The sequence below is a fragment of the Silurus meridionalis genome, chromosome 26, assembly GCF_014805685.1.
Source record: "Silurus meridionalis isolate SWU-2019-XX chromosome 26, ASM1480568v1, whole genome shotgun sequence".
In the NCBI taxonomy this organism is placed as follows: Eukaryota; Metazoa; Chordata; class Actinopteri; order Siluriformes; family Siluridae; genus Silurus; species Silurus meridionalis.
In genome coordinates, this window is record NC_060909.1 from 16,458,293 (window position 1) to 16,485,606 (window position 27,314).

At 37.8% G+C, this 27,314-nt stretch overlaps 2 protein-coding genes across 2 annotated transcripts; one reads left to right on the forward strand and one right to left on the reverse strand.

Annotated features, from left to right (window-relative positions):
• Nucleotides 1–1,067: 1,067 nt before the first annotated feature.
• Nucleotides 1,068–6,535, forward strand: LOC124379633. Its single transcript, XM_046840063.1, has 5 exons — nucleotides 1,068–1,121; nucleotides 3,320–3,494; nucleotides 4,389–4,511; nucleotides 4,623–4,756; nucleotides 5,100–6,535. The coding sequence occupies exons 1-5, from the start codon at nucleotides 1,068–1,070 to the stop codon at nucleotides 5,334–5,336; spliced, it is 723 nt and encodes a 240-aa protein (XP_046696019.1). The 3' UTR covers nucleotides 5,337–6,535.
• A 1,395-nt stretch (nucleotides 6,536–7,930) lies between these two features.
• ace2 (angiotensin I converting enzyme 2) lies at nucleotides 7,931–20,583 on the reverse strand. The gene is made up of 18 exons (XM_046840754.1): nucleotides 20,379–20,583; nucleotides 19,943–20,101; nucleotides 19,683–19,776; nucleotides 18,456–18,599; nucleotides 18,152–18,264; nucleotides 17,840–17,945; nucleotides 17,245–17,342; nucleotides 16,891–17,063; nucleotides 16,300–16,526; nucleotides 14,373–14,517; nucleotides 13,616–13,714; nucleotides 13,402–13,524; nucleotides 12,456–12,634; nucleotides 12,282–12,340; nucleotides 12,082–12,182; nucleotides 10,259–10,375; nucleotides 9,332–9,526; nucleotides 7,931–9,111 (listed from the first exon to the last, which is right to left on the reverse strand). The coding sequence occupies exons 1-18, from the start codon at nucleotides 20,559–20,561 to the stop codon at nucleotides 9,006–9,008; spliced, it is 2,421 nt and encodes an 806-aa protein (XP_046696710.1). The 5' UTR covers nucleotides 20,562–20,583; the 3' UTR covers nucleotides 7,931–9,005.
• Nucleotides 20,584–27,314: the final 6,731 nt, after the last annotated feature.

A 27,314-nucleotide genomic window follows, 5' to 3' on the forward strand; every position in this document is an offset into this window, starting at 1 on the left:
TGGAGGAGAAAGAGATGTGCTGCGACTCATACCGAAACAAGGCAAACGCAGAGCAGTCGACTATTGACTCGGGTCCTGTAAAAGCCACGTTCCAGTGCAGTCTAAACACTAATATTTATTTCACTTTAGAGCTAAAGAGGTCTTTTAGAGGTCATGCTGCAAGAGTCTAGAGGAATTCATCATCCCTCTGGGTGCGACTGAATACAAACCTGGTATGCAATCAGCCAAACACAACACAACACAACACTATTACATAATAAGAGCCCACCGGTTTGCATATTGTAATCGACATCCTCATTGATTTGCTACTATTCTGTAGTTTGGTCAGGGGTTCAAGCCCCAGTATAGCTTCCACACTTGGGCCCTTGAGCAAGGCCCTTAACACTCTGTGTTCCAGGGGTGCCCTATCATGCTCGATGATGGGCAAGCTTTATATAGAAGTGAAGTGGTGACAAAAAAAAATTAATCTCTGACAATTAAATGGGCAGCCAGAATGAATGAAACAGAAGATACTTTGGACTTTTTGCGGACCATTGGCACAGTTTCTAAACAGTATCTATTACCAGAAGGTTTGGTAAACTGAACCACATGCACCAGCAAGCACATACAAAGCCCACGGTGTCACACCTATACGCCCCATGTATCGACTTAGAGATGGTATTTGGCTGCCCATGAGGGAGGAAATTGGTAATACACCTGTCAATCAAAGTTCAACCTGTTCCATGGCAATCAGAGAGCATTCTGTATGAGCACATAATTACCACTTACTAATTTTAAATTGACAATGATTACACATTATGAAGAGGCTCCCAGTAATATAATCCATGATTAGTATCATATAAAATATTAAGTGTAGGCTTCAATCAGGTTTTCAGCCCCGGGGGATTTCCCTTCCAAAAAGCATGGGCCGCTTTGTTTCCGTGGCTGCTGTTTCCCTTTTTTGTCACTTCTTCTTTTCCCCTGTAATGATCTCCATGGCTAGTGATGACATCACATCACAATGAGGTCAGAGAAGGTAGTAAAAAGCCCAGCCCTTTTTGCAAACAGTCTCAAAACCAACAGTTTCTATGCTTTTACCTCACTCACAACTGACTGCAGAGGGAGAGAGCAACATGGCAAAGGTACAGTATGGTACAGTCCTACTTTCTATCCAGATGTTAGCATTATAATATCAGGCTCTGTGCATGCATGTGGATGTGCTATTTAAAACTGCTGAGGTCGTTGATAGTCAGCATGTCGTGATTTCTTCGGATTTTTGAGAAGTTTTATAGCACATGTTTTTATTGCACCTTGTAAAATCGAGTTTTTAGGAGAAAACGCTATAGGAAGCATAGAACGTCTTGTAACGTTTTTTTGTGCTCTGTACCAGTGTGGGGTTTGCACTCACGCTCATACATTTGTTTTACACACTTATTCAGAAAAGTTGGGAGGTAGTAGTAAGCTTTGGTTCTCGTGCACTGAATGCAGACAGCCATGTGGTTACACACACACACAATCATACATTCTGCGGTTTATCGACTGTGCTCTTAAATAAGCTTTGGTTGAACTCATTTCTGAGTGTTATACATTTTCTTCAACCACAACTCAGATCTTCAGTATCTTCATAACCTGCTCGTCTTTAACCTCTAAAATATAGTTATACTTGTATTTCATAAAGTATATACAGAGTCAAATCTAAGTGCTTTGAGTCATTTCTGAGAAAATGCTGGGTAATTTCTGCAGCTGGTAGTTTCCACGCTCACTGTGTATACTCAAATCTGACAAATCCGTGTACCGAAATCTTTTTTTGTTTTGTTTTTTTTGCATTCAATGCACATTTCTGTAGGAAAATGTAGGTACTTACCATATTGGAAAATAAGTGCTGTGTTTGTTTTTTTATTAAAACATAGTTCCTATAAACTGACTGACAGATCGACTACATGAATGAATGAACAAATGAATGACCTGCTTTTTTTTTTATCTAGATTAGATTCGATTACATTATAGATATATACATACATCCAAACTACATGCAAGTACATCCAGACCTGCATAAACTAATTTGACTGATAATAGATAAGTGAGGAAAACTGATACCTGTTAAACTTGTTCTAAACATCTTCCGTCCAAAGGCATGAGCTCATCCTATAGTAAAGAATGTAGTTTTGGTTTACAAACTACAGCTTCCTCACAGCGTCCTCAATTCATACAGATTCCTAAAACATGTTTGGTATAGAGTAACAAATAATGGATTACGTAGCATCCTTGTAAACCAGTAACATACTGTAGTTCCTTTATCCACCCCATAGACCTTTCTTTCTAAATGTTTCCTCAATAGATTAAAAATGGTACATACACTATTTTGACAAAGGGTTTGTAAAAGTTTGTAGATTTCCCATTCCACATAACTTCCAAACTTTTGGGAAGAAAATGCGCCACTAGATTTTCTGACCGTGCTGGTGGGAATTGGTATTAATTCTGGTGGGAATTGGTGTTAATTCAACCGCAAAGGTGTTAGGTGTTAGTCAAATATTGATGAAGTTGAGGTGAGGAGGCGTGGGGTGCAGTCAGCGTTCCAATTCAGTTCAATTCGGCTCACAAAGAGAAAATTGTGTGCCTGACACTTTGTGGTAACAGTTTGAAAGACCCACATATGGCTGGAAAAGTCAGGTGTCCTTGTACTTTTATCCATTTAGTTTAAATATACAAACTAGAGTCAAACGGCAACCTGTTATTACTTATTGCACACTCTATTTGGCTCAATGCAAATGCTCCCGTACTTGACAAGTATCCAGATTCTTCCTCTTGCACATGCAGGTCTCCTGACACAACATCTGTTGCAATAACTCAGCTGACCGGAAAGATCTTTCCGAACGTTTGTATCCCTGCGGAGTGTGCAGGATGTTGTGTGGCTCATGACTCATAAGCTAGCAAGGTTTATTTTAGAGATAAATTTGTAAAACCACACCTTTTAAAAAAAAAGAATAGATGATTGGATTTTCACCAGACATCTCACTTTGTTTCTATATGTGTTCATGTGAACCCTTTTTTTGGGAAATTCATTGTCAGCATATGTAACTGTGTCAAAAATGAAATCGCAACCTTGTTCATTTTCGTGGTGGCATTTTGTCTGGAACTTATCACTGTTTTATGTATTGGTATGGCAATAAGTATGACGTTTTACACTGTCCACCATACGGCATGAGAGCAACACATGAGCATCGTTTTTAACAGGGTGACTTGACTTGTTGGAACGAATAGCTGCTTTAAAAACATGGACACTACATACAACTGATTTCAGCCTTATGAAAATACATTTCTTGTTTTTTTGTTTTTACAGCTGAGCCTTTACACTGACGGCAAGATGGAGAACATGTGCTGGTGCTTAAATCTGCAAATGGTTCAAATGCCACAATTGGATAAGAATCTGAGCGAGTCGGACGAGTCCGACCAGGAGAGCATCACTACAGAAGACGAATGTGCCGTCGATGGAAATGGTCCGCCACATATGAAAGGTAAAGTCTATACGTTCTCTAAAGCTTAATGATAATAATACATTTATGCTATTTGGCAGACGCCCTTATCCAGGGCCACTTATAACAGAGCAGGTGAGGGTTAAGGGCCTTGCTCAAGGGCCCAGCAGTGGCAGCTTGGCGGTGCTGGGATTTGAACTTGTGACCTTCCAAACCAAAGTCCAACCTTTTAACCACTGAACTACCACCTTAATAATTATTATAATTATTATCACAGAAATATCTTAGGTTCAGGAGATAGATTTAATCAAAATGTACACAGCAAGTTTGTGGACGCCATGACCAATAGATTTAAATGTGCTACCACAAGGGTCTGAGTAAAGTCAGGTTCTGATGTAGGTGACATCAGAAGGCCTGGGGAACATTCAGCGTTCCATTTCATGTTCAATAGGGTCGAGGTCAGAAAGTCTAATACAATACAATTGTGTGGCTTTAACCTTGTGGTAGAAGCACATTAGGCTTTTTTTTATATTATTGTTACTATGTATTTATACATAAATATTCAGATTGTTTGATACTGACATGAAATTGACCTCCTGAAGGCAATTAAAGAGGTAGATATATAAAAATAGGTTCTGATATTATATACAATTGTGTGCCTCAACTTTGTGGTAACAGTTTGGGAAGAATTACATATGGGGGCAAAAGTCAGCTGTCAAATCTTTTGACCATATAGTGTTCATGGACAAATGTTCTAAATTTTTTGTTGAATAGGCGAATGATTTTGTGAGGCATTTACTATAATCATACTGTAATATCCATGTTTTATATATATATATATATATAGATCTATAGTATATATATTTTGTGGTCTTTTGGGTGAAAATATGCACCCCTGTAAACCTATAAACCTATACATTTTTCCACTTTCCACAGCGTGCTTTCTTAAACATAACGAATCCAAAGTGCTGATTCAGAGTTTACACCAAATAAACATCTCCCAGGAAAATATCAAATCAAAAAGAAGAAATCCGGCTTGCATGAAACCTTCCACCTCAGGTCGGTATTTGAACTATACTATAATTTTTTATTTTTTTTCCCCATTGAATAAATTCGTGTTCCTTTTTTTTTTATGAACTCAGAAGTCCTCATATTTCCTGTCTTTTTTAGGTGACATCACTATCTACTACTATAAGTCATCTATAGACATGAGAAGAGGTGTTCCTGTGGCACTAAACATCAGCAATTCGAATCAGTTCCTGAAATGCGAATTTCAAAACGGCAAAGCAGTTCTGAGTGTCGACGTAAGACAGCAGTCCAGATACACCAAACACGCATCATCTCATTTTTTTTTTCTTTCATGCTAGCCAGAGATAAGTTAATGAAAACGGCATGTATGCTGGTTGGATGTGTTTTTGTCTAGTATGTAGGACCAACAATATATAATTAATTCAATTGATTGGCTGATGAACATTTCCCATAATTAGCTGTGCAAGTTTTTCCTAAAGTGCATTACAACATAAATCAAGTCAACATGGCTTCCTAATATAACCAAATTCAGTAGGTGATGGTCAATATATTTGCCTGCAGACCAAACCGAACTCACCTGTTTATAATTAATATTTACTCTCATTTTTTTTTTCTCAGTGCTGCGAAAATAGCCTGGATGCTATTTATCGCAACGATCCAACCACATGGCCTTTCATCTTCTACCTTACGCACACTAAGGATGACCTTCGTTACTTCGAATCGGTGGAATGCAAGGGCTGGTTCATTCACGCAGAAGCTAACCTCGTGTGCATGGATGAACACAAAGATAAAGATCCTGAGAAATTTTCCTTCCTCATTTTCCGTTCGCCCAACGCTTACCCGAAGCCCAAGTGAAAGTTTCTCTCTTTCTATCTACAGAATCTATTTATCTATCTATCTAATAGCATCATCAAAGTGCTGTTTGAACTATCGAAAGCTGTCTGTCTGTCTGTCTGTCTGTCTGTCTGTCTGTCTGTCTGCCAGTATATGTATCTATCTTATAGCATCATCAAAGTTTGTTTTGCAACTTATCTCTTTTTTTTTTTTACTTTTTTTACTTATTAATATTATTATTATTATTATTATTATTTTTATAGTGTGTATTTAACTGCCATTGCAGTTTTAAGTAATATGCATCATATCGTAATTTATTTAATGTTCACTATACAGGTGTGGCCTAAATTTTAGAGAATGACACACATATGAATTTTCACAGCATTGATTATGCAAGAATGAGCTGGTATCAGTCAGGATTTGGCCCAGAAGTCGATCGCCAAGGCAAATTGCCGACAGACAAAAAAAGGGGCAACACTGAAAATATTGACTCTTTGCAAAAACTTAATGTAATCGTCAATAAAATCCTTTGACACTTAGGAAATATTTCTAATTATACTTCAATATACCATAGTAACATCGGGAAAAAAAGCTCTACATACTCTAAAGCAGCAGACTTTAGTGCCATTCTCAAAAAAAAGTTCTCCACAGCTGTAAATATTGTCATATATATATATATATATATTGAACATGTGTTTATTTTCATGTTGTTGTTTTTTCTTTGCATTTCTTTTCCCTGTCAAATAATATATATATATTAAAAAAAAGAAAATCCACTGAAAATTAGAAACGTTTCAATTCGGTTTGGAGTCTATTCCCTGGACTATTTTGGGAAAATGGTCGAAATTATGCTTTTGGCTTTATGTAGTGATTCTTGTCTACAGTGGATGCTGCTAATCAGACACTTGTGTGCTGATCTTTTGTTTTTTTTGTTTTTTAATAATACATTAAATTCATTGCCACCAAGCTGTTAACGTCGTCCTTGAAGCCTTCACTCCCTTTAATCATTTTAGTTACTATGTCTATATATTACACATGGAATACTTCCCTGCTCATTGATTGGTCAGATTTAACAACAGTTGTGCTGAAGATCACACAAGATGCTGTATTTTGTATAACATATATAATGTTTATGAAGCATTTCTTTGGAAGGAGTCTCCAGTGTCAGTTTTTAAGAAAAATGTCATGTTTTTTTTCCCCCCAGTTCAATTTATGCTTGTTGTGGGTTTTTTTGTTGTTGTTGTTGTTTTTAAAGCACTAACTTCAATTTTGCAAATATTTAACATTAAAAAAAAAAAAAAAAAAAGATATAATGTGTGTTTTTTCCAATTAATAATACGTGCAAATACAATTTGTTTCTATGGAACAATGTCGGAAATCTCATCGTATGAAGCTTTAACAAATGTATAAATGTAAAGATGTTCATGGAAAAATTTGCATGAATAACACACACTATTAGCTCCAGACAGTTCATTTCTTCAAACGTTCAGATGAAATACTTTGCTATGCCTCTTGGAAAAAAAAAAAAACAGCTTCAGTAGTCTTCAGGAGATTTCTTACTGAGCTTGTGATCCAGTTCATCCTAGAGCTGCTCAGTGACTGATCATTCTATGATAAATAATAATCTTGCTTCGGGTCACTGTCTTGGTGTATGGAGAATTAGGTTCCAATGAGCCACAATACAGAAGAAATTGATGGTGTTGAAGTATAGAATGGTTGCCATGTTGATTTCTTTCACCTGGAATAAGTCTCCAACTTTCCCTTTTCCAAAACAACCCCAAACCATTTAAGATTCCACTATGTTTTCGTCTAAATTCATCCATTAGAGACAAAAATGTCACATTTGGACTCTTCTGTATATAGAACTCTCTTCTAGTCCACTTATTATGCTATTATTTTACCTAGTTTGTTAGATATAAACAAAAAAACATGCATGTGCCTCAAAACCATGAAAGTCTAGGTGTTTCCAAACTTGAAAAATGATATATATCATATATATTTACACAGAATGGTCCCTGAAATAACTTGAAACTGACAAAATGAATAAAAAAACTTACTAATGAAACTAGCCTGGACAAAACTTATGCTACTCCTACAAAAGACAAAATAATTTGACCATAGAGACATGTTAAACTAATGTGTGCCATTTAATTAGCCCCACAGGTGTCTTCAAACTTGTAATCAGTCAGTCTGTCTATTTAAGGGGTGATAGTCGCTTTGCTGTTTGGGATCATGGTGTGCGCCACACTGAAGATGGACCACAGAAAGCTAAGGTGACAAGCATGTTAAAGATACAGGCAATAAGACCATATCCAAGCAGCTTGATGCTCCTGTGATTACAGCTGCACTTTTTATTCAGAAGTTGAAGATCCACGGGACTGTAGCCAGCCAACCTCCCTCGATGTGGCCGCAAGAGGAAAACTGATGAAAAACTTAACAGCAGATAAAATGAATGTTAACCAAAAAGCACAAAACAACTTCCAAAGAAAGTAGAGGTCAGATTGAAGAAAGACTCCACTGTTGAAGGCAAATCACAAAACAGCAAGACTGGAATTTGACAAAATGCATACTGACAAGCCACAAAACCTTTAGGATAATGTCCTTTAGACACATGAGACAAAACTGGTGCTTTATTTGGCAAGTCACATCAGCTCTATGTTCACAGAGTCAAAAATGAAGCATACAAAAGAACAGGGTATCTACTGGGGAAACATGGAGGGGGCTCAGTTGTGTTCCGAGGCTGCTTTGCTGCATCTGGCACGGGGTGTCAAATCTGTGCAGAGTACAATGAAATCTCAACACTATCAAGGCATATTTGAACGAAATGTGCTGCCCAGTGTCAGAAAGCTTGGTCTCAGTCACAGGTCATGGGTCCTCCAGAAAAACAATGACCCAAAACCTCCAAGATTGAACAAAACTTTGGTCTACTCTGAAGTGGCCTTCTGTGAGCCCTGATCTAAATCCTGTGGAACTTCTGTGGAAAGAGCTGAAACATGCAGTCTGGAGAAGGCACCCTTCCATCCTGAGACAGCTGGAGCAGATCGCTCACGAGGAGTGGGACATGTCGGCACGTGCAGAAGTCTCATTGTAAGTTATAGAAATCGCTTGATTGCAGTGATTGCCTTGAAAGGTTGTGCAACAAAATATTAAGGGTACCATTTTTGTTCAGACCAGTTTCATTAGGTTTTTTTTTAATGCTTCTGTTGAATCACAATTCAAAAGAAATTTAAATGTGAATGCCATTTGTGAGGGGGGGAGCCAAGCCCACCAGCTTCATGTCGCTCATTAGAGTCCACTGAATAGTTGTCTTAGGCATTGAATCTCTGTACAGAAAGAAGTACAATTGAACTATTGTACAGTGAATTTAGATTTAGTTCCTTATTGTACAATGTTTACTGAACTCAAACCTTAAAAATAAAACTAATCCATTAGGTAAGCAGATTTCAGAATTTCTTTTTAATTACATATATTTTTTATTTATAATATTTTTATAATATATAAAATTGCAATAATACAATACACAGTAATTCATTACAACACTGACACATAAATAAGCTATTTGAGCATGTAATCCATCTACTTCATATGTACAATTGAATAGATCTCACACACAGATGATCATTTTAATTGCGAATAATCACTTCTTCTTCGTTTTTAACTTCCCTTTTCTCATGTATGCCGATCAGATCATCAAAACCCTGTTTGTTCGCTGTCGTTCTCGTATGCTTTGTTCATTGTCCCGTTATCCATATTTTCCTCGTTTGGGTTCTCAGGCTCGTTCACTTCTTTGGCTTTCCTATGAATCAAAAAAAGATTTGTTTGAATATACAGGATTTGGCTTGTACAGCCTGCGGTGAACGAATCATAAATAAATATTCAATCTCGAAAATGGCGATGAAATCAGCTGGGCAGGATGATGCAATGCATCACGTTTGCAAGCTGCTGCTTCTCCATCTCATGCTTTGTGCGTTTCCTGATGCTTAAGGGGTTTTTTCTTCTCTCCCTACTGCGCTTACCTCTTCCTATTTACAGCCCCCATGACCACGACGTAAATGCCTATGCAAACCACCACCGCCATGACCACTCCGAACGCAATCAGCCACACTTGAACAGGTGGCTCTGAGAGAGGAGCCAGGGTGGCACGCAGGCCTTCAAACTCCAACGTGTCATCAGTCAGCTGAAAAACCCCATTAATGCGACCTCTGGAAAGCCTGTGTGAGGGGCAAAGGAAGAGGGGAGGATTGGTTAGGGGGATTTTACACACTCTAAACACTTTGTAACTCTAACTATTTATAACCAAACATCATCTAGAAACCGATGCACTTGTCAGTAAGTCTTTCACGTTTGGAGAGTACCTACGTTTTGCGTAACATCCAGCTACGGGTCACATGCACTATCTTTCGAGAACCCCAAACCGCTCCAAAAGCCTCTGATGAAATCATTTCTACTATTATTAGTCAGAAGGATTTCTATAAGAACAGTTTTGTTATTGTTTAGATGTTTTCAGTTCTTTTTTTCGTTCTCACAACCCCCAATTCCGTGTGTGTGTTTCAGAATAAAAAAATCTGTTATTATTCTGACTGTGAAGCATTTACGAACGACATGGTGACAAATTCAGTACCCAGACGTTAATGATTTAGCATTTTTCATAACCGAGACTCCAGTGTTGGCTCTTCGTGACATTCAGAGTTTATAGCTGTAACTGCAACGAACAACGGAAAATTTTAAAAAGTGAACATTGCAAATTGTTGAGGTATGAAAGGATAACGTCGTACGATACACGGGTCAGGCATCATTTTTGGACCACCTGCCTAATATTGTGTTGGTCCCCTTTTGCTGCCAAAACAGTCCTGACCCATCGAACGTTAAAAGCAACTTCTTCAGCAGTTTGAGCTACAGTACAGCTCTGTTTTATTCCGATCAAGTGTTAGCAGTGTACTCACCAGATTGCCGCTTCCACGTCCGCTTTGGGAATAATCCTAGATACGTTATTCGGATTGGTCACCACAAAGTAAAATGAGATCCTTAATGTTTCTTTGTAGGTGTAGATATTCTCTGCCCTGGAGACATTAAAAAACAAAATAAATTTAATCGATTTATATAGGTATACAAACAAACATACACACAATATATTGACAAAAGTTTGTGGACACCTGACCATAACATTTATGTGCTTTTTAACATCCTGTTCCCCGTCCCCATTTGCTGTTATAATAGCTTTCTTTCTTCTGGGAAGTTGTTCCACTAGATTTTGGAGTGTGTTATGGAGATTTGTGCTCATTCAGACACAAGAGTGTTGGTAAAGTCAGGTACTGTAGGAGATAAGGCGGCTTGGGGTTGCAGTCAGTGGTTGAGGTCTGAGCTGTACAGCAGGCCACACAAGATCTTCCATTCCAACCCATGTAAACCATATATTTAAACCATATCGGGTTTGGGTCTCCTACCTAATTTGCAGTAATGCGTACATTTTGACAGCCCATATGTGTGTGTATATATGTGTGTGTGTGTGTGTGTGTGTGTGTGTATATATATATATATATATATATATATATATATATATATATATATATATATATATATATATACACAGTATATGTGTGTATATATATCTATATATATGTGTAAAATGTGTATGTGTGTAAAATGTGTATATATGTGTAGATATGTATGTGTATGTGTAGATATGTATATGTATGTATATGTGTATGTGTGTAGATATGTGTGTAGATGTGTATGTGTAGATATGTGTATATATGTATGTATGTGTGTAGATATGTATGTGTATGTGTGTAGATATGTATGTGTAGGTGTGTGTGTGTGTGTGTGTGTGTGTGTGTGTGTGTGTGTGTGTGTGTGTGTGTAGATATGTGTATGTGTGTAGATATGTTTGTAGATATGTATGTGTAGATATGTGTGTATGTGTGTAGATATGTATGTGTGTGTATGTGTGTAGATATGTATGTGTGTGTATATATATATGTATGTGTATGTGTGTAGATGTGTGTATGTGTATAGATATGTATGTGTATAGATATGTATGTGTGTATGTGTGTAGATGTGTATGTGTGTAGATATGTGTGTGTGTGTAGATATGTGTGTGTATGTGTGTAGATATGTGTGTATGTGTGTAGATGTGTGTATGTGTATAGATATGTATGTGTATGTAGATATGTATGTGTGTATGTGTGTAGATGTGTGTATGTATAGATGTGTATGTGTGTGTGTAGATATGTATGTGTGTGTAGATGTGTGTATGTATAGATATGTATGTATGTGTAGATGTGTATGTGTATAGATATGTATGTATAGATATGTATGTGTGTATGTGTGTAGATGTGTATGTGTGTAGATATGTGTGTGTGTGTGTGTGTGTGTGTGTAGATATGTGTGTGTAGATATGTGTGTATGTGTGTAGATGTGTATGTATAGATATGTATGTGTATGTGTAGATATGTATGTGTGTATGTGTGTAGATGTGTATGTGTATAGATGTGTATGTGTGTGTAGATATGTATGTGTGTGTATGTGTGTAGATGTGTATGTGTGTAGATATGTATGTGTATGTGTGTAGATGTGTGTGTAGATATGTATGTGTATGTGTGTGTAGATATGTGTGTGTGTGTAGATATGTATGTGTGTGTAGATGTGTGTGTGTGTGTGTGTGTGTGTGTGTGTGTGTGTGTATATGTATGTATATGTATGTATGTAAATCATTAATTATGAGCAAACAAAAATAAATATAATATAAATTTTGTTTGTTACTGACATGAAGTTGACCACTTCTTCTTTGGTCTCTAAATAGTACTGTCGCATTGCAAAGGCCATAGAGGCCTTAAAGAGGTACATCTCGTTGTCATTCCACTGGTACTAAAAAAAATTGCAATTTCATTAGCATTTGTGGTAAAATTTTCCTTAAAATAAATTTTTAAATATGAAGAATATTTCAAAGATAAGGAGAAAACCTACTGCATTATCTCCCAGGGCAGCTTTCAGACTTATTCTCACTTTAATAGCATTTTCAGAATCTGTAAGCAAGCAAGTTATATTTATAGCAATAAAAATCACATTGTCAAAAATGTACTTTTGTTTAGCAAATTGGCAATGTTGAGAAATTTTATTCCCTGGGCATTCAGCACTCACATGGATCGAGAGCCGCATCCCAGCCTGGTTCTCTGTTGTTTTTCTGGTTCTCCTCCTTAAGCCACTCATGCAATGTACTAAAGTAGTTCAACAAAGGTTTGGAGTCCATCCTAGTGTCACCCGAGATCTCCTCCAAAGCCCGTGTCCAAGATTTTGATCGTCCTAACTCAAGCATTTGCCTTTTAGGAGACACACGATACAATTCAGTGTCATTCCTTACGTTTGGTTTTTAAACTATTCTGAATCTTTAACATTTTTGAAGAAGGTGCAGGGTTTGTAGTGATTTTTATTACAGCTTGTGTAATCCAGAGCTGTATTTCATGAAGTTATATGACTGAGCATGCTGTAATAATCAACCACAATCTTGAACATCTTCCAACAACTGACTATTCAGAAATCGTTAGCAATTTGCCAATAATTAATATGTTCGCTATATAATAATCCTTCTCAAATAGAAGCTCTACCTGTCCCATTCAAAATTAGGCCTTTGGTTAAATGGAATACATCTGCCATCAATTACAGTGATTCTATTTAAAAGCAGATACGTTGGTTGTTGCTGTAGTATTTATTTTTCTAGGAGCAATGGGCCACAAAGAGTTTACCAAGAAACTGCAAGACTTAATTGTTAAAATAGATAAATATATATTCCCCTACTGGAAACAGAAGTCACACCTTTGACCGTTACAAAGTGCTGACACTAGAGACTTCTTCCAAAAATGCCAGAAATATTCACGTGTCTAAGAATCCAAATGATTCATCGTTTTGTTATAAAATAAGGATGTGCATTACTGTTACTACAAACACAACATATAACCTTTAACATGTGTGCTAGTATAATCCTGTTTTTTTTTTCCTGGCACCCATCAGATTTGCGGTTAAGCGAAATGACGCAACAGCTTCTGAGCAATCGGCTTTTCTGTTGCGAAGTTGTGAAAGTTCTGTGTACCTTAGTTTGTTGCCTGCTTTGGTCGAGTTTGTGATGTCGCATTTGTACAGGGGGCCGACGTGGCCAGCTTCCTGGCAAAGCGCGGCCTGAAACTGGAACTGGTATATGGTTCTCGTAAAGTATCTGTGTCAAATGAAAAGTTAGTTGTCTGCGTTATCAGAAGGGTTGTGACTATTAATGAATTTATCAAACGTTTTATGTGATGAGGGATTACCGGATAAATGAATAGTCTCCAGACACATGGAAAAGTGCAGGTGGGTCACAGTAGGTCTCATCTCTAGGTAAAGGCTCCACCACACCGACCAACTCTCGTCTGAAGACGATAAGAAACATTCTTAGGTGAGTGCACTAGTATAATAAACATCAAATTTTTCTGTATTGCCTGTTCAGTCTACATTTGGGTTCTTTACAGTGTAGACAAAAATACTTTTTAAATATGCTATATTTACAAAAGGTTGTGGACACCAGATCACAAGATTTGTACGCCTTTTTTTGAGGAACCCAATCCACATTTAGTCCCCATTTGCTGGTAAAATAACTTCCACTCTTCTGGAAGGATGTTTCACTAGATTTTAGAGTGCACTTTGTGCTTTAGCCTCATTAGTGGAGATACTGATGTAGGTGAGGTGAGGAGGCCTGGGGTGCAGTCGGCATTCACATTCATCCCAGAGGTATTGAGTAGGTTTGAGACTTGAGCTAAATACCAGGCCACTCAAGATCTTCCATTCCAACCTATGCTAAGCGTATCTTTATGGAACTGGTTTTGTGCTACTACATCCTATGCATATGTGTGGCAGCATTTCTGGGTGTCCCAGTATGTTTGTCTATTTAATTGTTACTTATATAACACTTAGACTTGTACACATTTTTAGCGTTCCTAACTTCACTGGAAAAAAAACAAGTAACAAAGAAATTGCATCATAGAGGAATTTCTCCTGACTTCATAAGACTGAAACCGTTCTTTCACGTACTTCATCTCCCACCAGCGGAGCATCCACTGTTCTTTGGGAATCTCCTCCTTAAACACCTGCCATCTCCATTCCTCCAGCATGTAGGTGAACGGCAACGTTGCCACAATGGTAAGGGCTTGCTTCAGCAGGAAGTTAATATCCGTCTCTGTAAAAAATCACAGTGAATGTAAATCATTTTGGATTGGACTCGATGCTTCCCCTCAAGGTCCCTGATTTATTTTTTTTTTTGTATAATGGAATGCTAAACAGGGCAAAATGGACAGAAAGAAATATATTTTCCATGTAGTTATTTACATAATTCATACACAAACATATAAAATACAAACTGCCCCTATATACAAGGCTTTACAGTAAACTACAGGCACTTTTTTGAGACAGTTTTTGGTGGTAAGTTGAATTACAGACACTGGGCAGTGGTGGAGGAAATACACAAACATGTACCTACTGTAGAGATACAGTAGGTCAAATATAACTCCAGTAAAGGTGCTCCATTGAAACTTTTACCTGAGAAAAATTATAAACGTATTCGCCTTCAAATGTACTTAAGTATCCATAGTAATATGGCTTTAATGTATATACATATATAGGTTAATATAGAAAACACAGGGCTTTCAGTTTGGTACGCATGCTTTTTACTTGCGGAACATAGTTAAAGTTTCCCTCAGGAACGTATTAAGTGGCGGACCACACGTTTGTTTAGTCTCTGCCTTGCACTTTAAGCACATTATTTTTATTAACAATAAACATAAAAACATACACAACAATGCCAGGGGTATTAAAAAAAATTAACACTGTCGCTTCTCATTTTGTACCAGAAATAATATTTGTTTTGCGCATGCAGGAAAATGCTAAAGAATCCATAGCGCTAACGTGAGCCATTAATCAGGAAGTGGCTAGCAGTTAACGCTAGCATATGGATTATTTAGTGTTTTATACCAGCTTAAAAAATTTGGAGAACATCCTGACAATTCCACATATCGAGGGAGTGAATGAATAAAGTTCATTTGTTGAGTTGAGTAAAAAGTAAGATATCTGACTTGTATTCAAAAAATTTAGTCAAGTTAAAGTAAACGTTTCCCCCATTGGAACTACATGAGAAAAATAAAGATACGCAAAAAAAAAGCTACTTAAGTACAGTATTGAATTACTTTTATTTAGTTTCTGTCCACCACTGCCACTGGGCCATAAACTAATACCCTAAACACACACTTTATGGGCAAAACTTTGTGGACACCTGACCATTAGAGTGGTATGTGCTTTCTGAACATCAATTTTCTACAATTACTCTCTATTTGCTGATATAATATTCCCACTTCTTGGAAAATGTTCCACTGGATTTTGGAGTGTGTTTGTGGACAGATTTGTGCTCATACAGCTGCTGGACTGTTATCAAAGTCAGGTATTGATGTACGGTGTTCATTAGAGATAATGTTAAGAGCACTATAGCAGGCTACTCAAGATCTTCCACTCCAAACCATGTTCAACCTTCATGGAGCTGGCTTTGTGCACAGGGGCATTTTTATGCTAGAACAAGTTTGGAATGCTAGTTCAAGTAAAGGGAAAATGTGATGCCAATGCCTCCAAAGATGTCCTATACAAATTCATACATCTATTTACCCATCCATAGTCTGGCTGTAATTACTTAAAAAAACCATAGTGTGCTTTTAGGGGGTGTGTTCAAGTAGTGTCTGATTTGAGTGGCAGTGATTGAGTGCTCTTTGTATATTTTTCCCTGTCATATGGGCATCATGTTTCTGCATGGTTCTACACTCCTACTCAGTTATTTCCAAGATTCAGGAATCTACTCTGTGAGTTGACTAGAATTCAAAAGTGCTTATTGATACAAGGCTGAATCATTTGTCTGTTTTAGAATAAACAACAAACAAAACAAATGGACCCCACTTTGGTGAAACGGAAGTGTCCATACCTGCATCTTCTTTAAAGTCAGACGGTAGGAGCCCCAGAGACTGCAGGTGAGACGGGGTTGCGGCTGACAGGCTCATGATCTCCCCCACAGCTTCGTGAAAGCCCTCATTGGCTCCGTCTCTGAGCAGGTATGGTAGGTGTCGATACGCCATCTGGTACTGATTATGTCCCATCTCATGATGTGCGGTTAGAAAATGGTCCATGGTCACCGTAGTGCACATTTTGATTCTGGAGTATATGGATAGCAGATCAATAGAGGAACCTACCTAATGTCTCATACTGAAGACTTGCTTTTTTTTTTTTTTTTTTTTTTTTTTGATTAATCAAATTAATCCTGGAAATACATACAATTTAAAAAGAAATACTCCTGAGAATGTAAATTTAACTCAAATTTCAATCATTCAGCTTAATTTGAATTTGTAATAATTATTTATTGTAATCTTTGTGTTATTTAGGATTAGACAACTATTACAATTATTTACATTAGGTAACGTGCCACAATGTAAACTACTGTCAAAAGATAAATGGATGGATGGATGGATGGATAGACAAACAGACAGACAGACAGACAGACAGACCCCTGCCTCAGTACCTGTAGTCCTCTCGGTTGCCCATGTCCCACGCTGTGGCATGACACACCACTTTCCTGCCATCGTCAGGTTTTGTGAACATCGACTTTGTCCAGAAGTCAGGAAACATGGCCGACATGTTCACGGACACAAAGAACTTTTCGGCTTCCTGGAACAGCCGCCGTTCGTTCCAGCCCTGAAATCAGCAATAAAATATTTCCTCATTATTTTACGGTTAATAAAATCGATAAGAAGTCATGCGCCAGAAATTGGATAACAATCTGCAATCTGATTTGGAATGGACCTTTGGGCTGAGATAAGAATCAGCTGCTGCTTAAATACGTTATGTGCTAATAACATTTTTTTTTAAGCCAGACCTGCCCTATCATCGCTGAGGTCACGTCGATATCAGGTTTGTCTTGATAAGGGACACAGAGGGGGTAAAGGTTGGTCCAAAACCTCCCCCACATATCACCTGGAAAACATGGAGGACAACAACAGGGATATCTTACTAGTCATTTGAAATCCTCATAACTCATTCAATCCTAATTGCCGTGTAACACACACTATACTGTGGTTCCTGTGTTCCTGCCAGTTTCATCTACTTTATATTTCCCTGATTCATCTTGATGCCCTACTTCTGGATGACATTCTCTTTAATTGGAGACCACTCTGTGCACCATGAGGATGGTTCCACATGAACAGCGTAAAGATCCATGAAGTTACTGAGCAACTCAAGAAGATTGATTTGGACTGTAATTTATATCGACATTTGATGCCAATTGAATGAAGACGGTTTCCCTTTTCTAAGGTTTCTTTCTTATACCTTCTCAGGGAGTTTTTCCTTGCCACTCTCACTACTAGCTCACTCATTACAGATAAACTTATAGGAACAAACTTAAAGGCATTAATTAAAAGAAACTTTCAACTTTAAATGCTGCTTTGGGACAATGATTGAGAAAATTGCTTTACCAAGCAAATGGGCTGGAAGACCTCCTTTAGTGGCGATGTGGCCAGGATATGAGTTCTGTAACTTGGCTCTCACATATGCATGAAGCTCTTTGTACAAAGGCAGAATCTACATAAAAAAACAATTTCCAGTTATTAGTACAAATCTTTATTTTGGATAGCACCGTCTCAAAAATAAACGTATAGATGATAATCTTGTGTCAAGGAATTACTTGGCAATAATTGTTGGTTTTTTCTAATTTTACTTGCGTTTTTAAAACGCCACTATTTTAGGTAACTCGTTAACCAATGCGTGTTATGTAACCCCAGACCTACCTCGTTATATATGCGCCTAACATCTGTCATCAGTTCGTCCCGAGTGTAGCTGTATTTTGGGTCATCGATTGTTTCATAATTAGCCCTCCAGTAGTCGCCATAATCGGTATAATCTTTAATATAAAAAAAGCAGCGAATAAGCACATCTCAACATCTAAATTCATGACCTTCAACACTCCATTTGAAAGCAATGTCCTCTCCAATGCTATTACTAAACTGATGTGTCGAGTAATTGCTTTTGCTATTTATGAGAGGACTGCTGTGAAATGGAATCAAGCCCAAAGTTAGTCACGATGCGTCATACTGTTCAGCTGGGCGACTTCGTTTTTCAAGTCCACGTAGTCTTCATAGAGCGTTCTCATCTTCTTGCCAACCTGAACCCTCCAGCCTTCCCACACGTGTAGCCGCTCGTAGTAATCCCTGCTGTCAGCCATGATTGCTTCCAGGCCTGGAAAAGGAAAGACGTGGCAGGAAATGAAGGGCCATAAAGACGAAAAAACATGTACAGAAACTTTTCCAACGTGTTTGATTCTCATTAGTGATGAAACAAAACCAAAAATAAGAATAAGCCTGAAGTTGTTGGATGTTCAAAGCTGGTGTATGACAGTAAAATGTTTTTGTGTACATGGACATTTATCCTGTATTTTCCAGTTAAACAAGCAGGAACATAAGATTAAACCCTTAAGTCTTTGTATTTCCTTATTGTCCACTCTTGGATTATAAGGGACCTTTAAAAGAGTGCACTTGTTCGGTGACTCTATATTACTGTTAGTCTAGACTTAAGCCACACCCACCACCCCTTTAAGAGCTCTCTTTCTCAATCTACACATGATTGTGAAATACCAGTGATCCTGCACCCTTGTGCTCTCCAGACCTGCCTCATCCAGATGCCACATGGGCCTTCACATGGACAGTATAAAGTTTGAAGAAACACTTGCTGTATATTGAACTCCTAATATGAACAGGATGAAAATGAGTTCGGACCGCAATGAACATAAACAGTTCCTGCTACAGTGGCTTACACTGAACTACAGTTGCCACAAACAGGATGAGATTGAATTGCATTTTGAGTTCCTTGAAGGTTTCTTCCTCATATTATTGTATTGAGATTTTTGGTTGGCCACTCTCTATTTATTTATGCAAATCTCCTGTGTGACAATGTCCACTGCTAAATGTGCTCTACATATAAAACGAATTTAAATTGAGTACAACAGTAATTCAGAGTATAGCAATTCGTATAGTTATTAGAACAAATCAAATGGCCTGGCCAAGCCAAATATGGCAATGTTATGGATGGAAATCTGGAATATGCTCACTTATAAGAAAAGTTAATTCTAATAACCCAAATATGATTATTTTCCTGTAACAGCATGTCCTCTATTCTGAAATCTTTATCCAAGCCTTATCCATAAGTCTATATAGGAATTCATTACTCTGAGCAATCACACTTGATTAAAAAAAACATGACTTTATATGACTTTATGGTTTATGACTGACTCAATAGAGCCTGTTATCTCTCCGGCTACAATACCTGGTTCCAAAGTCTCGCAGTCGAAGGGGTCGTCGAATTTACACACCGTTCCTGTGCCGTAAATAGTGCTCATCTCATTCATGACTTTACCAAGCTGCAGTACCAACAGAGAGTTTGTAAGAGACAATGCAGAGGACTTATTAGTACAATGTACAAGCATTATATTAGGTTACATTTCAGTCATAAATATGGATAAGTCATATAAACAGATATATAGAAGAAATACCGCCAATTATGGATCATAGTGTCACCGTACTTACATGGCTGGCTTTATCAGGTGACAGAGCCCCCGAGCCCTTGTCTTGGAGCGATCGGAGTTGGAGTTTAATCTCCGGATCAGAAATCTGATCGAGAGGAAAAGCATTGGACTGCTCGGATACATTAGAGTAGTATTTGCTCCAGATTGCCCCTTGTACTGCCTATAGAAAGAGGGCCAGGATCAGATTCAGTATCATTACTGTCATAATTCATAACACGCCAAGAAGAAGAGCAAATATGTACATTATACATTTGAAATAAACAAAGTTTATACAGAAACTGTCCGTACTGTGACTCATTTTTGTTTTAAAAACCACATTTTCAATTTGCACTTAATCAAAACTTAATTTGTGGTCCCTTTAAAAACTGTGGAAATTACATTCTCTCAAAGGGGTCCCATTCCAAAGAAAACCATTGACACTTCGTTCTTTTACTCACCAGTTTATCCGAGTTCTCTGCCGTGATGTTCGTGTTGTATTCCCAAGATGCGAGACTGTACTGGTACATGAGACGGGACGCTTCTTCGTCGAATTTCTGCAAGAAATCTCGGGCCCCATCCTCGACTGTTTGAGCCCAGGCAGCAGAGATCCCAACCAAAATTAAGATGCACAAACCAGACATCTTTCACAGGCACTGGCAGGGCTGCAGCAAAGTCACGGTCTTATCAAGAGTGTAGCTCAGGATACACCCTTTGAACTGAGCTATAAAATAGAAAATAAGCCCAGCATCATTTAGTGCTTATTTAATGCGCAAAGTACAGACATTAGTTTAGGGTGCAATAAAATATTAAATTAAAATCGCACAGAAATGAGAATTGAAAATTCTCCAAAACTATTTATTTATTTATTTTAAATTTGATGTGTAAATTTCTGAGATTATTTAATTTTATTATATTATAATAAATGTATGATTTTTTTTTTATTCGATTTAATTAGCCTATATAATACTTATCAACTTTTTTTTTTTTTTAACAATTATTTTAATGGTTATTTAGGAGACTTTTTTGAACTTTCATCCAAATTTAGTTAAACTCAGTTTAAAACAATCTGACATACACATGACCATAAATTTTGTATGTGCTTTTTGATCATCCCTTTCCACACTTAGTCCCCATTATCTGTTCTAATAACCTTCACTCTTCTGGAAAGATGATCCACTCGACTTGTCGCTGCCTGAACACAAATCTCTACAAGAACACAAGAGTGTTCTTACAGACAGGTAGTGATGTAAAGTGAGGAGGTGCCGTAAGCGTTTTAATTCTAGGTGCTAAAAAGCAGAAAGACAAACGCCTCAGGTGTTGAAAGGCAGACAAAGAGCTCTGTGTGCATAAGTATGTGCTTTAAAAAAAAGACAATGAAAAGTTCAATTTTACTGTAAATAAAGTAAAGCAAATAAAGTCGAGTTTAGTTAAAACCTGTCGCCTGCCTTTCATTCTTTCTCCCTGAGGCACCCAATAGGGGTGAGATCAGAGCTCTATACCAGGCCATTTGAGATCTTTCACTCCAAAACATGTAAACCATATCTTCATGCACAGGTTTGGGTCTCCGAATTCAAGTGAACAAAAATGTAATGGTCCCACACTCAAAGACTCATACAATTGTGTCCCTCCACCCTCTGGTAACAGCCTGGGAAGGAACCACAGACAGCTGGAAAGCACAAGTGTCATAATATTTTCATAATATTCTGATTTATTGATATTTCTTTAAAAATACTTGGTTTCATTTTTGATGGCATTTGGCCTAAATGTTGCGCACAGTGCTGTAAGAGTTCGTCGGAAATTGGTCTTTTGAAGCAAATGAAAACAAAACAAATAGAAAGCCACAAACCACAGGCATTTTCCATTTACAAGTACATTAATGAGTCTAAGGAAAAGCTTTTCATCTGTCTCGCATTGTCTGTTGAAAGAGACCCCGGGGACGACTTCTGTTTTGAGTTTTAAGCATATTGAGTGAGAGTATGAACTGATTTGTAAATAAAAGATTTCTCTCCTGAGAAAATTCGCAAATAAGTCTCTATAAGCTAATCACTGATGAACATGCCAAGTGGTGATGATGGTAAAGAAAAACTACTTGAAATAATATGAGAAAAAAAGGAACCTGAGACACCAAATATCTATTGATTACAGTTCCATCATTGTTGAGGTTCTCACCTGTTCACTGGTGGACTGATTCTAATGCTAAGAGTGAGATTCAGAAAACGTAAACAACAAAAAACAGTATGTTAAGTATCCTTTGTTGCACATGAGCGTTAGCATATGATAGCATTCGGTTTAGCACAATTTCTGTCACTTGTTTAATGCCTTTTTCTTTTTCAAGACCTGATAATCAAAGTATTGGGTTTTGTGTGTTGTCTGGTGTTGTCTGTCTGCACTGTCTGTCTGTACTGTTTTTTCGTCTGCACTGTTTGCACTAGGTTGCACTCGATGCGCTTTATGTAGCTCTTGTTGTGTTGTTAGCGCTATGTTGTTGTTTAGTGTAGCACCAGGGTTCCTGGAAGATCGGCAGCATGCGATTAATTATAATAAAGTATAAATCGATCGATGCCACGTTTCTGACATTGACCTTTCAAAACGTCAAATACAACCTACGTCCAAGTCTAACTCTAACGTGCAAGACATTTTATATATTCGATTTAATGATAGCTAACACTTTCATCCATATGATACAAATCCAAACTTTTTTTTATTATTTCAACATGACTACAGGGTTCGTTCCCGTTTTGGGAAAAATAAAAAAGTATTTAATTTGATTTGAGTGATATCCAGGTCTTTATTTGAAAGAAAAAAAAAACGAAGAATTGCAAAATATTTGTGTTTCCATACTATCGCCCTGTTCGGTTTTTTTTAAATATAAAATTTTGAGTTTTAAACATATTTATTTGAAAAAACAAAAACTAAGTATACACGAATGAATTTGAAAACTGTGTTTTTGTCTAAATCGTTTCCCAAGATTTGCTCACCCACTGCTGAACTGCTGATAATTTTATTTTCTTTGATGTGTACATTGTATTATTGTCAACAACTTTTCAATGCCAGAGAAAGAAAGGATTAAAAGAAAAAAGAAAAAAAAAAAAAAACGCAACTCTGATTCAGCTAAATCTGGAATTATCCTCCAAGGTTTATACAGTCTGACTGCAGCATCCAAACTCTAAAGAGTAGAACCTGGTGATGTCAGAACTGGTAGTAAGCTCTAAGGCACTGAGGAAGAGAAGGTCTTCACAGAACTTTCATGCATCCTACTCCTTCACCAGAAGTAATGTCCAGGAAATGCTAAAGGACAATGAGATCCAGTGTGTTTTCCGCTCTTTTTCCGAATTCCTAAAAGTGTATGGACCGTTACCCAGGGGTTCCCTGGTGGTCTAGTGGTTAGGATGCGGAGCTCTCACCGCTGCGACCCGGGTTCGAACCCCGGTCAGGGAACCAACTCCAGCCATTAGGGAGGCACAAGTCTGTGCACTCTTAGTGCTGGTCCCAAGCCCGGATAAATAAGGAGGGTTGTGTTGGAAAGGGCATCCAGCGTAAAAACATGTGCCAAATCGAACATGTGGATGATCAGCTGTGGCGACCCCTAATGAGAGAAGCCGAAAGAAATTTGCTGTATGCACCATTACCTGTCAGAACTTCTACAGCTGAGAGGCCATTGTAAAAGCCATTGCTATCGAGCGAGACATTCCAGTTAATCTTGAGAAAGTCACTTAACTATTTAGAAAGACAGCAGGAAGACGAATACTGGTTTAAATAGAGGTGATTTAAAAAATATATATATTAAGTTTAAATTCTGTATAAAATAGTGCCATTTATTGCCATTCCACCAGTGCCTTACAGGAGGTCTGTGCAAAAAGTATGCTAATATATGCTGAAATGTATTCACTGGAATGTAGAAAGCATGACATTCGAATATAGTGAATTTAAAGGGAGACGTGGCATTTAAGGGGTTTACCACTTTCCAAAAAAAAAAAAAGAAAGTAAAATAGGTCACAGATGTATTTAAAATAATAAGCCATGAGAATCAGGCTTTGAACTGTAAACAGTGGTGTACAGAATTGAGTCACTGTTGCCATTTTCACAGAAAAGTGAAAGGTAGTTCCCCTACACACGCATTCCTGGTTGATGGTATTTTCTTATTCCTAACGTCATCAGAGAGTTTGTTGCAGATGAATCAGCAGGAAGGAAAAATACTGTGAAAACCTCAGCGATAGTGTATAACATTATGACCACCTGCCTAATATTGCGTTAATCTCCTTTTGCTGCCAAAACCGCATTAACAGCTTTTACGTCTTTAGCAATTTGAGCTACAGAAGCTCGTCTGTTGGATCGGACCACACGGACCAGCTTTCTCTTCCCACATGCATCTGAGCCTTGGTTGCCTGTGACCCTGTCGCCGGTTCACCACTGTTCCTTCCTTGTACCACTTTCGATAGATCACTTCTCTTGCTGCCTAACATAACAGGTGTCATGAAGAAGAAATAATCAGTGTTATTCACTTCAGCAATCTTGTGCATGTTGTATTTTGAGAAATACTGTATCATAACTAGCTGTTCTAGCAAAACACGTTATAACAAAAGTTCTTGCATATGATGTTAATGATTAAAAGCACTTCTCATCAAATAAAGGAACAGTTATGACACCACTGCCAGTTGATCGATTCAGCAAAACTGTGTTGAAGAAGAGGAACTACGAATGCCTGCTTTTTTTTCTTTTTTCATTTTCATTTCAGCTACAACGGCTGGAAAATGTGTTGCTTTTGAACGTGACGATCTTTTTCCATCTGTCCGGTTTCAGTGCGCCTGCGGTCAACGTAATATTAGATTCCCGTTAGTCTGATGTCTTAATATGAAAAAAAACACGATAACCCAAAAAAAACAAGGGGTTCGATTTACATTTGTGTTTTCTTTCTGCATGCAATTTTGTTTGCTTTTCCTTTACATCAATAAGACTGAATTTTGCAAGTGTGATGAATCTGAACATTTGTTCCATCGATCACTGGAGAAACAGTGACACCTATAGTTTATAACTAACATTACATTTTCCATTCACTTGAACTAGAAGATTGAATCAGAACATCTACAAAAATGGCAGGTCTTGTGTGGTGTTCTCAGTGTATGGTGATAAGTATCTTCCAGAAGTGATCCAATGAGGGACAGCATATGAACCAGTGACAAGGTCATGGACCCACAAGACTTATTGATGCATTTGGCTAGCCCATCAGGTCTGAAAGCTACTGCAGCACAAATTGCTGACAAAGTTAATCTCTGATAGAAAAGTGTGTGAGTGCATATAGCTTGTAGCTGCACACTAGTCAGATTGCCCATGCTGGTCCCACCAAAATCTCCTAAAATGCACCCCCGAAGAGACCCAGAACAATAAAAAAAGAGGTCAGGTCTGAAAAATAATGTTCTTTTAAATCATGGCAACCCAGGGGAGGAAGTGTGATGCTCTGGACATTGATCTTGCATGGAAACCTTGTGTTAATTTGACGCTACCACCTACCTAACCATCATAGCAGACCAAGTACACCCCTTCATTTTAAATGTATTGACTTGGCTTCCTAAAAGTCTCAGTCCAATCAAGCGTTTGTGGGATGAACTAGACAAACATTGATCCACGGAGGACCCAAAACTTACAGGACGTAAAGGTTCGATTGATAACATTTTCACCTTCAGAGGTCTTATGGAGTCCAAAGCTGGATGGATCAGAGCTGTTCGGTGACACAAGTGCTTTGATTATCAGACTTGCTATCCTGCAATGTGGTGTGGAAAGAATTTAAAGACATAGTTCAAACAGGTCTTTTAGTCTTTGAGTCTTTCCCTCACTGATTTCTAAGAAGGATATGAATGGGAACAAAAAGAACTTTTGAAAGAGGAACAGAATCTTTTGTGGTTTTGAACATAAAGGAAAAAATTTTCCCTGTTCCTCACAGACAGAAGTGGAACCTAAGCCACCTCAGGGTTTTACATATTATTCCATATACTGTACATACTACCCAATGCGAAGCCTGCAGATGTGAAGGCGATTTGTATCACTCTAAATAATCCTGATAACGATCCTGATTACACCTCTATAAACGTGATACTTTAGTCCGTACATATTGTTCGGCTATAAAGAACTCCACGTTATCTGTGCACTTGCTGATAGGAATTTTATAACCATAGTAAATATAATCCAAGATATTTACATATAATCTGAACCTGGATATTTAAGGAGATTGGAAGCTGACAACGTTTTTTTTTCTCAATTTGAACTTTCTCAGGGTAAATAAATAGGTTGTCACGTTGGTTCATTATGTCTTACACCTGGAATAGCTTCTTCAATGTTCCCTGCTCCAAAACAACTTAAACCCTTAAGCTTCCACCTCCAGGTCTGATTGTGGGCGTGAGGCTTCAAATCTTTACTTACCAGACGTTCTACTGTTTGGGCCAAAAAATCATTTTGTCTTCTACCTAGCTTTTTGCATATAATTAAAAGGAACTTGCATGTGTCCTAAAAACGATAAGAGGCAAGGTGTCTTCATACTTTTAGCAGGCACTGTATATAAAGTTCCGCTCAAGTTTGTTTCCTCATACTATCTCAGGAAGATTTTCCTTTCCACTGTCACCACTGGCTCACTCATTAGGGATAAACAATATATAGAGACACATTTAGGATAGGATGCTAAAATGTGTATACGTGGTCTATTTATTTCTGTAAAGATGCGTAAGGATCACTCTTTCAGTCATTCTTTCTCTCTCTGAACGCACCGTTCTTTCTCTCACGCCTGTAAAGTAGATGCAGTTACAATGCAGTACAACCAGATGTCAGTGTTGTCACTGTAAAAAGCCTTGATTCCTCTAGTCTTCATTCGTTCTGAAAATGCGGACATTATTTTCCCTCATTGTTTGTTAAACATTTTCCAAAGTTTAAGGTATACTCAAGGTCACAAGCTTGTTGGGTTTAATCATTTTACCAGTGAGCCAGTTCAGTGCTAGCCCAAAACAAAATCCTCAAGGAATGACGCTATGAAGCCTTTTCACCTTAAGGCATACAATTAGTACTTTCAAACATTTAATCATGTTGCCGCGATTTTAAATAAGTTTGAGTCTTCTGAGGGAGAAAGTCTCAGCTTCGTTCCAAATGCATTCTGGGACAGTTCAGTTTCAGTAGAAAAGTGATTCAAAGCAAGTGAATTAAATCATATGTTAATAGAGGCAGCTCACTGGTTGGAGTGAAAGATCTTGAGTGGCCTGCTATAAAGCACTGATCTCAATCATATTGAACACCTTCGGGATGAATTGGAAAACTGTCTGCACCCGAGGCCTCCTCGCCTGACCTACATCAGTACCTGACTTTACTAACACCCTTGTGTCTGAATTAGGGGAGTAACGTTACACAACATTCAC

Coding starts and splice junctions, on each gene's coding strand:
- LOC124379633 (XM_046840063.1), top strand. CDS start 1,068: ATGCTTTTACCTCACTCACAACTGACTGCAGAGGGAGAGAGCAACATG. Junction 4,512..4,622: donor CATGAAACCTTCCACCTCAG/GTCGGTATTTGA, acceptor TGTCTTTTTTAG/GTGACATCACTATCTACTAC. Junction 4,757..5,099: donor AAGCAGTTCTGAGTGTCGAC/GTAAGACAGCAG, acceptor TTTTTTTCTCAG/TGCTGCGAAAATAGCCTGGA.
- ace2 (XM_046840754.1), bottom strand. CDS start 20,561: ATGTCTGGTTTGTGCATCTTAATTTTGGTTGGGATCTCTGCTGCCTGG. Junction 12,341..12,455: donor GGATGCGGCTCTCGATCCAT/GTGAGTGCTGAA, acceptor GCTTGCTTACAG/ATTCTGAAAATGCTATTAAA. Junction 9,112..9,331: donor GGGGCTGTAAATAGGAAGAG/GTAAGCGCAGTA, acceptor TTTGATTCATAG/GAAAGCCAAAGAAGTGAACG.